This window comes from Podarcis liolepis (genome assembly GCF_965112155.1).
Source record: "Podarcis liolepis genome assembly, chromosome: 12".
Lineage (NCBI taxonomy): Eukaryota > Metazoa > Chordata > Lepidosauria > Squamata > Lacertidae > Podarcis > Podarcis liolepis.
Window position 1 is genome coordinate 32,837,419 of NC_139563.1, and position 12,972 is coordinate 32,850,390.

The following is a 12,972-nucleotide window of genomic DNA, read 5'->3' on the forward strand; positions in this document are numbered from 1 at the left end:
GGGAACTACTGAAGGCATGAATAAATTACAAGTTGTCTTTCTCGAGATTAAAGGAAAATTCAGTTGACCTTTTAATTCGCACTGGTGACTCGTTCAGTCTATTTTTCTGTGCTTGTTCAAGGCCTGCTCAAGGTCCCTTCATTCTCTTTTGACTCTTAAGCAGGTTGTGCATAAGGAAGACAGTTCTTTCCCACTTCCATGTGATCCCTATTTTTCCCTTTTACAAGTTCTATTGTCTCCTTCAGAAAGCTCTAGCTACCTAAATGGATTCCAGTCCCCGGCAGCGACCAGATGAGTGATCCAAGTCAGTTTTAGCACCTGCCTGCAAATTTTTGCAGTCAGTAGGACTTCAAGCAGTACATAAAATAAGCGCTAAGCGATCTGAACAGAACCCAACACAGAATACTTGTTGTCTTGCAGTTAATTACAATGTCCTGGTGGGCATGTGAGATTAGCTGAGAGGCTTCCTAGCCAAGTCAGGAAAATGTGTATAAAATGGTCCTTATTAACTGAAGCTGAATCCATTCTTCAGCACCTGCAACACTGAAGAGTTTCTGTCCCTGTTTCAGGGACTTCCTCACCAGATGTTGAACCATAAGTCCTCTTACCTTTGAGCATCTGAGGTTGATGGGAGTGGGGGTCCGACAACAGCTGCAGAGCCATGGGTTCCTCATCCCTACCCAATACCCCAAAAACATCCTAGGGTAACAACACCCTTTTCCAGTTCACTGTCTTCTGCTTGAAACCATAAGGCAGCTCTCTGGGTGGCCAATGCTTTTCAATGCACTGCTATTCCACCCACTCCAGAGCTCTCAGGAGACAGTGGGAACTCTCACAGGGTCTCATATGACCTGGGAGTGCAGAAGAGGCTGCCTTTGCTGTGGGGGCCTGCAGTGCAAAGAACTGGGATTACTGTTGATTCCCGTTTAAAGCCAATGCATATGATTATTACAGCACAACTTAAAACAAATGTGATGAAGCTATTCACAAAATAAGTGCAGCGAGCCTTAAAAGAAACATAAAAAGCTGTTCAATTAGTTTGTTCTGGGAACAGATGTTGTTAGCTTACAGCAGGGCTGGGGAACTTGTGGCCTTCCTGATGCTGTTGGACTCCAACTCCCATCATTCCAACCAGCACTGCCAATGGCAAAGGATGATGGGAGTTGAAGTCCAGTAGCATCTGGTGGGCCCAGTCTTCAAGTTACTTCAGTTATATAGAAGTCTGTGCTGTGTCAAAGTTGGTAAATCCCATATAAGGATGGTGATGTACATGATCGTCATTGGATTTTCTCTTCAAGCATCAGTGATTGGCCTCTGCAAACAATAAACGACACATGTGTAAGTTTTCATGTGAGATTCCTGAAAACCCTCATGTGGAGGCTGCTTCTGTGAAGGAATTCTGGCAGAGTGTACCAAAGCAGCCCTGGACCTATAGAGTTCCTTGCCACAGTCAGTGCAAATGTGACCGGCTTTCTAAAATTGTTGTGGGAATCTATGGAAGATAGATCCTTGCTACTTAGAGCATGGAAAGGGCAACCAAAACAGTAAAGAGACTGGGGCAGCTCCCCTTTGAGGGTATGTTACAACACGGCAGGATTTTTAATTTTTTAAAATAGAAAGAAAACTAAGGGGTGATACAATAGAGGTATATAAAATTATGCATGGTCTAAACAAAGTAGGTAGAAAGAAGTTTTTCTCCCTCTCCTAATGCTAGGACCCAGGTCAACCAATGGAGATGAACAGTCCCTGTAGCTCAGATGTAGAGCTTCAGCCTTGCATGCAAAAGGTTCTGGGTTCAATCCCTGGCATTTCCAGTTAGGGCTAGAGCAGACTTCCTATCTGAAACTGTGGAGAACTGCTGCCAGTAGTTGTAGACGATACTGATCTAGATGGAGCCAATAGGGTGGCTTGGTATTAGACAATTCCCTACATTCCTAATGTGGTAAAGTTCAGGACAGACCAAAGAAAGCGCCCAGTTAAACTCTGGAGCTCAGTACCACAAGATGTCATGATGGTCACCAACTTAAGACAGTTGTAAATTAATGAGGCTGCCAGTGGTTACTCGTCATGATGCCTACATTGAATATTATATTTAGTATGAGAGATAGTTCAGTCAGTAGAGCGTGAGACTCTTAGTCTGAAGGTCATGAGTTTGAGCCCCACGTTGGGCAAAAGATTCCTGCATTGCAGGGGGCTGGGCTAGATGATGTTCATGGTCCCATCCAACTCTACGATTCCATGATTTCCTCTCGTTTTGGAGCAGCCTGCCTCTGAATTCTCATGAGTGGGAGGGTGTTGCTGTGCTTCTGTTCTGCTTGTGTGAGAACAGAAATGCTGGGCTAGATATAACCTTGGTCAGACCCAGCAGGGCTTTTCTGATTCTCTGTTGGGGCTTACTTTCCATGGCAACCTGAAATGAAGAATCCATGTTTAGATTATAGACACCAGATGGCTCCCACAGAGATGGCCATCTTTGCCCTTGATGTAGAATGAATAGGCAACACCAGGTGGGCAACTGGCCTTCCTCTTGGCGACATGGCTGGCGTGTTGCAGATCATTAACAGAAATGGAGGAAGCAATTTTATGTAACGTAAAATTATTTTAAGTGCTTGATCACTGAATACTAGCGGTGCAGTTAAGTCTCCCTTGTTTCTCCGTTTCCAGCTGCAGTCCCTCCTGTCAGGCTTTGCTGACGATTGAAGTGGTGTAGTCACATTAAAGCCCTTTTTTTAAAAAAAAAAACAGACAAAAAAACTAGCAGCAGTTTTGGGGTTTGTGTGTGCTAATTCTCTGCCCAGAAACACTTCCTAACTGTATACTCCCTGGTTTTGAATTGCAGCTGATGTCCTAAGTGAAGAAGCCATCCTGAAGTGGTACAAAGAGGCACATGTTGCCAAAGGCAAAAGTGTCTTCCTTGACCAGATGAAGAAGTTTGTTGAGTGGCTACAAAATGCTGAAGAAGGTAAGGTTCTCCTCCTCCTTTTTTCTTGGTTATATCTGCAATGGGACCAAGATTTACATCAGGGGTGAGGAACTTTTTTTCAGTCCAAGGGCCACATTCCCTCATGGACAACTTTCTGGGGGCCACATGTGCAACAGATGCGATTCTTATTTTTGTATTCCAGCCACGCACATCAGAGATATTTTATGCCTGCAACTTTCTATCCAGGAAAGCAAGAGGCATTATTGAGAGCTCAGGATATGTTCCAGCCAGACAAAAGACCTGGAGAGGGTGTGTAGGAGAAACAGTGAGGGCTTCAGCCAGAGGAGGAAGGGTTAGGAAGAGTCCTGAGGCCTGGAGCAGATTCCAGCGTATAGTTAGCAGAGTAAAAACTTAAACCCATTGCAGGATTCCCAAAAAAATAGGCCAGAGGCAATTAATATTTCATCCAGCAGAGCTTTACTGCTACTGAAGGCAAATGAACATAATGGTCACAAATCCGATATACATTCAGGATTGGCACTCTCCATAAGAAATCCAGTTGCAGCAGACTTAACTTAAACTTACAATAACTTATAGTAAGACTAAACCTTAACACTACATACCTTCTTGCCTCTTATTATAGTCAGTATGACCTTAACGGAACCAGTTTAAGCCAGCTGTACTCAACTTCTCTGAAGGAATAACCCAAACATCATGAACCTTCTGCTTGTTTCTTTCACACAAAGAAGCTTCCAGAACCCTCTTGAATTAATTAGAATAGGAGAGATCTCTGCACATCAGATCAATACTTTCTGCATAAAGAAATGCAAACTGACAATCTGGCCTCCAGGCCTGATTTCCCCAACCCTCAGATTGCACTGGTCATCTCCAGCTTGTGGGTTCTTCATGTGTCTGGGCCATTTTTGCACAGTAGTGCAAAACTGAACCTTCCCCAATGTGTGTGAATGTGGCCACACCCACCCACCCAAATACACTTTATGTTGGTTAAATGGCTTGAATCCTGCCCTGCCCCCAATTGGGGATTTTAGCTTGTCCTCATTCTAGTCAGGAAAGAATTCTGAAGGAATGGTTGTTTATAAATAAGCAGTTGCTTCTTTTGCAGCAGCCTCTGAAAGGAGTTCAGATGACAAACAAGATGTCAGTCAAGTGTGCCCACTATAGCATAGCTTATATATAAAACAGGATACAGTAATGATATGTGATTCAAAACCATTTGTGGGTTTCATGCCACAAATATGTATTTGGGGTGAAGGGGCTTCGACCAGGAGCTCATTTATTGGGCATGATTTCAGCTGCGATACGAAGCATGCTTCTCAGCGATAACTATGGGAACATTAACTTTACTCTGTTCCTGAACCAAACGATCAGTGTGGCTCCAATATGTGCAGAGCTCTTCACCAGCATGAGCTGTTCCACTCTTGATTTGATCCAGACTCTTGATTTGTCTTAATCAGCACCTCCTTGTGCATTATGGCAAATCACTTGTGAAACGGATGTGGCCCAATTGCCTAGCTAAGGTGTGTGAGTGTGAATCCTGCTGGCCAGGCCTTTGCAAACACTTAAAGGAAAAACTGTCCCAGAGCTCTCCACACTTTTTATGTTGACAACACACTTTTTGGGTGTGCATCATTTTGCAACACAGTAGTTCAGTTTTACTAGCAAGGTAAAGGTAAAGAGACCCCTGACCATTAGGTCCAGCTGTGGCCGACTCTGGGGTTGATGTGCTCATCTCGCTTTATTGGCCAAGGGAGCCAGCATGGACTAAGCCGCTTCTGGTGAACCAGAGCAGTGCACGGAAATGCCGTTTACCTTCCCGCCGGAGCGGTACCTATTTATCTACTTGCACTCTGACGTGCTTTCAAACTGCTAGGTTGGCAGGAGCAGGGACTGAGCAACGGGAGCTCACCCCGTTGTGGGGATTCCAACCGCCAACCTTCCGATCGGCAAGTCCTAGGCTCCGTGGTTTAACCCACAGCGCCACCCGCGTCCCATTTACTAGCAAACCAGAGGTTAAACTAACCTTCTCCCAGCCCCGGGAGGAGCACAGGGAGTGTTTGTGCGACACACCTACACACAGGTGTCATGACACACAGTTTGCATACAAGTCTGTGAACATTTGCCAGAATCACTGGACTGAAGGTTAGATATGGATTCAAACCCATCGGCAAAACTCCTCTTGCTTTGTCATACGAGTCCTGTTAGAAAGGGAGGGGAGTGACTGGGAGGGAAAAAACTCTAATGGAAAAAGGTAATTTTAAGGCACCAACTCAACTGTAGAAGCTGAGTTGGACTGTGTAATACAGAGTCGTTTTTCTGGTTCCAAGAGCTGCTTTCTCCCCCACCTTTCTTCTGATGACCACCCATGGAGAGTTATTTTTGCTTTCTGCAGAAAGTCTTTAAGCAGCTCCCCTTGAAGACTAATCCCATATTAGCTGCACATGAGATTGGCAGGTTATAATTATTAGGACTTGCCTGCTTCCCCTGCAAAATCCAAGCTTATTATTTGCTTTTAGCCCGTTTCTATCAACAATCAAAGGTTGCTGGTTCCCTCCTTTTATTTTATTTTTTACGGCAATACTTGTTAGAATTGATGTGGAGAGTAACAACCTGTGTCAAGACCTCGTAATGATAGAAATGTTAGCAAAAAAACATTCTGTCCCGAAATGTCAAAGAGCCCTGAAACATTATTTTTAGTTAAAAATATCTTGGGGCTTTCTTTCTTTTTTTGTATTTTGGCAAACAGCAGGCACTCTGCTTTCCCCCCTTTCCTCTGCAGAGAATTCTGTCTTTAATCTGCCTCTAGCAAATTCAGAAAGTGTAGCTGAAATCAGAATAAAGAGAAGGCTCTGAAAAATCAGAATGAATGTGTCAAATGCACACATACATACATACATACATATAAGAGAAAGAAAGAGATAATTGGTTTAATGCACATTTTGAAATGTGCTTGTGTTGCTGTGAATCAGATACAGTATATTGCTGAGAAGGCTTGCAGGTTGTTGTGGTTGTTGTTGATGATGATTTATTATTACCCTGAGAGTCACCAGCCAAAGCCAGGTACAAAAGACATATGCTTAGAATTTTAAAAATCTGGCCCAGGGTTTTACCGTGAATACCAGAACTGAACAGAACTGATCTGATCTGTCTCTCTCCCTCCCTCATCCCCAACTACCACACACCCAGCTTCCTTCAGTGCAGCAGCCATACAGTCTAGGGGAGGAATCATTTGGTTGTTGCCATTGTTATACAGCTGGGAAGTGGGAGATCCTTGTTGATCCTTGCTTCAAATTGCCCAGAGATCTACTAGCAGATCCTGATCCACCCCGATGCATTGGGAATCTTGGCTCTATCCCAGGCATAGGCAAACTCGGTCCTCCAGCTGTTTTGGGACTACAATTCCCATCATCCCTGACCACTGGTCCTGTTAGCTAGGGATGATGGGAGTTGTAGTCCCAAAACATCTGGAGGGCCGAGTTTGCCTATGCCTGCTCTATCCCTTTGTGGCGTAAGACCAACTTGTCCCATCTCTTGTGCCAGAGAAGCTGCTGCCATTGGGGGTCAAGCCTCCATGTGGTATGCTGAGGAGCCACTGAGAGACAGTGGGCATGAGAGTGGGGAGACAGCCTTTCGTCCCAAGGGCTAGGGAGGGGTCTCGTCTCCTTAGTGCAGGATTGCTGCGGGACTACAACTCCCATGATCCCTGACTTGCTGGTTGATGGAAGATGGAGCCCAATAACACCTGAAAGTCTACAGATCTCCCACCTCTGCTGCAGTACAATATAGTGCATTTGATTCATTGATTGAAGACTCAGCTACATTAGCCATGTTACAACACTATAACTGCATTATAAACATGTGGCACCAGATGGCGCTGTAGAGCACAAAACTTTGTGCGGCTTTAATGTTTTTTTCTTTTGTTATAATGCTTTAATTTATGACTTACTTATAGTGGTTTTCCCCCTGTGTGTAGTAGATCCAGCCTTAAAATAACATTTGGGGCTTGTTAAAGGAATAACTGTATAAATGTTGCCACATGAATTGTTTTAGTAGTTGGAGAAAAATCTTCACTTTTCCTCTGCTCTCTCTCCCTCCCTCCCTCTCTCACCTCTCAGAATCCGAATCTGAAGGGGAAGAAAACCAAGATGGCTGAACAAAGCACAAAACGTATTCGCTGTGGCCGGCTGCTTCTTGCAGAATTTTGTACCGTTCAAAGAGAAAGACTCTTACTCCAGTGTCATACCGAAAATTCTAGGCTAGGCTTTCCTTTTGTTTAGAAGAATAAAATGTTGGAGCCCTGAGACATTAAATGCTGAGACTCTTCCTCTGGCGCCCTGTACACTATTGTAGGCAGAGGCATTCAGCAAGGAAACAACATATAGGAAAACTGAAGTAATATCCTTTAAGGACTCCTTTTTTATTAACAGTCTTCAGGTACTACATATGAACACTTCAGTGTTTCTCCATAGGGATGTTCTGTGCGTGTAGCTCAATATTTGCTTGTGTGTGATTCGACATAATCACATTTTGGGGAAATTAAATGGCTTTTAAAAATCTTACTTTCATGTTTCTGCGCATTTTTCTTTTGCTTCAGAAGTGGGCTTGCATGTGACTAACTACTGCTAACCTTCTGCAGAAGGATTTAATAATAATTTTGCTATTTGCACCCAGCCACTCTGGGCAGATGTTTTGGAAGGTCCAGTCTACACTTTACCTCAGGCTTTGCCAACCTTGTGCTCTCTGGGTATTTTGGACTACAACTCCCATCAGCCCTAGCAAGCATGACCAAGCTGGCTGAGAATGATGGGAGTTGTAGTCCAAAATACCCAGAGAGCACAAGGTTGGCAAAGCCTAGTGAATATGGCAAGCTTCTTCCTTGGTGTGACTCTCCCTGCATCATCATTTTTACACCCGTGACAGACTGCTCTAGGAACATGTGGTGCTAGGTTCGAAACTCTTTGGGTCCTTGCAGGGTTTCCACGAAAAATGTGTGGCGGTTATCTATTCCAGGAGCGATGAGAACCCTGTGGTCTTCCAAATGTTTCTGGACTACAACCTTCATAATCTGTATCCACTGGCCATGTCGGTTGGGGCTGATGAACACAGATCCCCTAGTCCTGTGTTACAGCAAAGGGAAAAACAACTTTCCACATGGAAACATTAATCGCATGTTTACCAACCCTAAAACACCTATATTAGAGTTGAGTTTGGGTTGCTTTGTTTTTAAATAAGTAATAACAACTTTGTGAATTCCCTGCCCTGTCTCATACAAGTCATCCATTGCTGTTTTTCATTCTATTCTATATAGCTTAAAACCCATTTCTATTAATCTGAACCTGTAATTGGTTATAATAATCGATTAAAACAACTTTTAAGAGACTTCTGTATATGTTGAATAAATAAATTTTAAAACACTGACTGATTAATTGGCAGGATTTTTTATTTTTTTAAAAAAGAACTACAATACAGTGGTACCTCTGGTTGCGCACGGGATCCGTTCCAGTGGCCCATTCGCAACATGAAAAGAACGCAACCTGCAGCAGAGCGTCTGTGCAGGTTGTGATTCGCCACTTCTGCGCATGCGTGTGACATCATTTTGCGCGTCTGTGCATGCATGAGCGGCATAACCCGGAAGTGACCCTTTCCAGTACTTCCTGGTTGCCGTGGGACGTGACCTGAAAGAACATAACATGAAGCAGACATAACATGAGGTATGACTGTATTTTTTAATACAAGGACTTGTAAATTAGTAGCAAGCATCATCTCAAGAGGCAATTCGCTTTTCACAAGAGGGGGGTGGGGAAAGCCTTTTGTTAAGACAATGCTTGCTACAACACAGGAGCATTATTTAAAAACCAACTTGCATTTACCCATGTGAAAATTAATACGAATATAATTGATTGGTTATACAACTTATGGTTAGGGAGTGATCCTACAGCGAGATCTGCTTGGCTGGATCCAGCAGATCTTCAGCTGAGCCAGGAGGTTCCCAATGCAGCCAGGCTATGCCGGCTTAGCTCTGTCATCTTCACCTCATCTGGAGAGAGACCTCAGTGTAACTCTTCAATCCTGGCTCAGCCAGGACCCGGCCAGCTGAGCTGATCCCGGTGGATATTAAGCCAGCATATGCCTTGAAAAGGGGGTGCGATGATGGGATAGAAATCAGCCTTCCCCAACCTGGTGCCCTTCAGAGGTTTTGGACTACAATTCCCACCATCCCTTGAGGTTGATGGGAGTTGTAGTCTAAAACATCTGGAGGGCACCAGGTTGATAGAAGGCTTTAACCATTAAAGCCCACTGCTTCTGATTCAAGGTACATCCGTACCTTGGTTGTTGAACATAATCCGGTCCGGAAGTTTGTGTGTGTGTCGTGTGTATGTTGGGGGGGGGAGAGAGTACATATACAATATTTGTATGTATATATAAAATATGTATATATATTTATATTTATATGCTTTCGTAGATTTTCACGGGTACAGGAATGTAGGTTTTGGTGTCTTCGGGTGTCTTCCCGTGTAAGAGTTGGGGTGTCTAGGCGACGTTTCGACACCATCCAGTAGCCAAACCATAGTGGCACCTCCGGATGCTGCACCCCCCTGCAATCCCTACACAGATCTGGCTGGCACAGGGCACAAAACCACAGCTCGCCCCTATACACGAAGCCAAGCCAGAGCACAACTAAGTGCAGTACAGCCATCTTCTCAGAAAAACTCTTCACAAGCTCAAGAGGTCAAGACACGAAAGCTTTAGCAACTAATCCACACTTAATGACCCACCTAAGTGGTACTCAGAATATCACTCAAGAAATCACTCAAGATATCCCTCAAGTAATTAAGGAACAAAAGAAGAAAAGGCACACTAACCTGGGAACTTCCTCTCTGCCCAGAACGTTGGAGGCTATACACCACACCCCCTCAACAGTATTTATAGGAACTCAAACACTGAGATCCTGCTCTGTTCCAGTAACAAGAAGCCGAAAGCACCAGCCTGAAGATGACGAGTGAGACCTCGTCGAAACGTCGCCTAGACACCCCAACTCTTACACGGGAAGACACCCGAAGACACCAAAACTTATATTTATATGTATATATAATATAAAATGTGTGTGTGTGTGTGTGTACACACACACACACAGTATGTTTATATACTAGATGATGTATGTTCATATATATTATATGTATGCATGTATCCACACACACACACAATATATTACATCTTGAGCATGTTAGCGGACCTTGAAGAGTACCTGTTTTCTACCTTTAGGGAAAAAAAAAGATTTACCTGTTTCCATTTTTGTCATGTCTACCACATATTAGAATATCCAATCCTGTATGGCTGTCTTCAGAAGTAAACCCTGCTGGGTTTGGTGGGGTTATTCTTTTTAAAAAGTATGCAGCAGATTTAAAATAATGTAGATACAACAGACCAATGCAGCTACTGTTCTAGAAAGTCAGGGAAAGTAATTTCTTCCTGACTTTAGTGTGCTACTCACATTTACACACAACCTTTTACATTGCAATTTGTTCTCAGGCAGCTTCTTTTCTCCAATCCATAAAACGGGAGTGGGTGGGTGTTAAAATGCCCCTTATGTAGTCTTAAACTACATAAACAGAAAAACAATGAGGAAATGAGCAGAAAGAAAGGAACTCCGGTGGCACCAAGGGCCTCAACATAGCCCTGTGGGGTGTAAGTTGCTCACCTGTGATTTAGATCAGTCTTGTATAGAGTCTCAGTTCTGGGGATAGTCTCAGTGCTAGCCAATCCTTTTAATTGGAGCAACAGGAAGTGGGCCGCATGTAAAAACATGCAAGGTGTTACCACTGAATTGTAGCCCTCCCCAAAAGACCCTGCTCTGCGTGTTCACGTTTGTTTCCCAGACTGTGAAATATCAATGGCTGCTCTGCACTTAAACAGGGAAGAAGCATCATCATCAGAAGAGTGTAGAAAAGAGAACTCGCCTGGTGTTTCTCTTGAGGAATCAGTGGGTCCAGAGGATCCTTACATCCCTGACAAGGACAAATAGCCCTTTATGCACAAACACTTGGTGCCAAGACATGCAATAGCGTTATTCAAACAAATATGTTTATAAGGAAACAAAGGGTCTTTCTTTTTTAATTTGGTTGAAATCGATCTTCCTAATAAAAGGATACTTGCATGTTCGACTCCACTCAAAGGTTGTTAAAGCCTCCTTTGTTGACTCATGGCACAGTCTGTAAGAAAAAGGAAGGAATAGAAAATTATCCTGCAGAAGGGTCGCTTTGCTGGATAGATGTTATTAAATGTCTGCTTCTGTAGCAATTTCCTGAGAAGTTACTAAGGGCCAAGAGGAAATCCCTAAAGTGTCAGCATCTGGTGCTTTGTTCTTCGACTTCTTCTTATTCATATCCCATCATTTGAACTGGGTTCTGATGCCTATATTTGATGAAAAGTACTAACTTAAACACAGATATTGACTTAGGATGCTGGTGTTGCGGAAGGAAGTGGGTGCAAGTTTTTTGCAAAATCGACATGACTTCAAATAGTTGGCTTTCTTCCTACATTTCTAACATTTCCTCAACAAAAGTCTCAATTTGTGAACTGTATTTGCTTCCTTGTTGGAAGATGGGAGACTAGACCACTCTTCCAGACCAGGCAACCTGTTCATTCAATAATTGTCCAAATCTGTTTGCACAAAGCTTATGAAATGGTTAGAGTCTATCCGGTTTTCAGTGAGCATTTGTTCTGAGTTGTTTGTAGGGAGGTTATATGACAATGAGCATTCATCCTGATTTACTTGTAGGGTGATTATATATCTTCCTATTAATCATTTGTTTATTTCACACTTTTCAATGCATTCCCCCATCACTTTCCTAACTGCAAACAGTCCACTTCCCTTTTAAAGTGAATTTGTTGTGCTAGGGCACTTTAACCTAAATTTCCCAGTATGTGCTAAAATCCCTCCCACAAAACACTGACAGCCATGGGGTTTTATAAAGTGTAAGATAGACTAAAGGAGCTTTGATTCATCATGTTTGGTTACAAATTAGCTACGCTGATACCATCACTGAACCATGGTTAGGAATGATACATGGGTTGCCTGAACCAGATATCTAAAGGGCTCTTATAGCTGGCCCTACCATGAGACATGATAAGATAGCTGCTTCAGGTGGCAGAATTTGGGTGTCATGGAGACTGGCAATAGTTCTGACCTACTGGGCACAAACTATCTGTGCAAACTTAACTGAAATGAACATGAGCCACACAAGATCAGCCCTTATGCAGCTCCTATACACAGACCTGGGGTAGCAGAGTGAACACTCTGTATGTATGAAATATTCGTCTCTGCCATGAACAGAGTGAGTTGCCTGAGGTGAGCCTGTTTCTCAGCCTCTGACCCCTATCTACAACATGGGGATAAGAATACTGGCTTCCCTTACAGTGGGGGCGGGGAACCTGTGGTCTTCTAAATGTTGTTGGACCCATCAGCCCCACCCAGTCAACACACAAAAATAATGGATGAGGAAAATGGAAGAGGCAGGCACACAACTCCTATGATTACTAAGATGCCATGGTGTGTTAAGCTGCATTGCATTTTAACATAATAATCTCCGCTAGAGTTTTGCTGTTTCTTAGCTATCTACCTTGAGGAGGAAGCATGGACTATTTATTTAAATAGGGTAGATGAGCATTGGATGAACATCTTCACAGGCATAAGCCTTAGCCCAGATCTTTTAGCTGCAGCTTGATTCTGATCTGCCGATAAATGAAGTTTGTGGTTTCTTTGGACTTGCTTTGCTCCTAATCTAATACAAACCAGCCAGAATAAAAATTGCACTGAAGCCTTTGGTGAAATAAAAAAAAAGTTTGGGTCCTATTTAGTTTGAAGTCTCATTAATTGCAAAGCAACTGATCCTGCATATTATCTAAACCCTGCACTTGGAAACAGCAACTTTGTGAAACCTGCTCGTTTATTTATTGCATGGGAAAGTCTTTCCCTTGCTGGAAGCTAGTCAGGCAGTATTCTAGACATACAGTAGACTCTCTGTGCCCTC

General features: G+C 43.3%; 1 protein-coding gene across 2 annotated transcripts in view; it reads left to right on the forward strand.

Moving 5' to 3' along the window:
- The window catches only part of BZW2 (basic leucine zipper and W2 domains 2), a 46,385-nt gene extending 38,885 nt beyond the window's left edge, over positions 1-7,500 (forward strand). For both annotated transcript variants that reach the window (XM_083468395.1, XM_083468396.1), the window contains exons 11-12: positions 2,840-2,962; positions 7,057-7,500. In XM_083468395.1, the coding sequence (XP_083324521.1) occupies positions 2,840-2,962; positions 7,057-7,094 (161 nt within the window). In that variant the 3' untranslated portion in view covers positions 7,095-7,500. The remainder of the gene's footprint in view (positions 1-2,839; positions 2,963-7,056) is intronic.
- Positions 7,501-12,972: the final 5,472 nt, after the last annotated feature.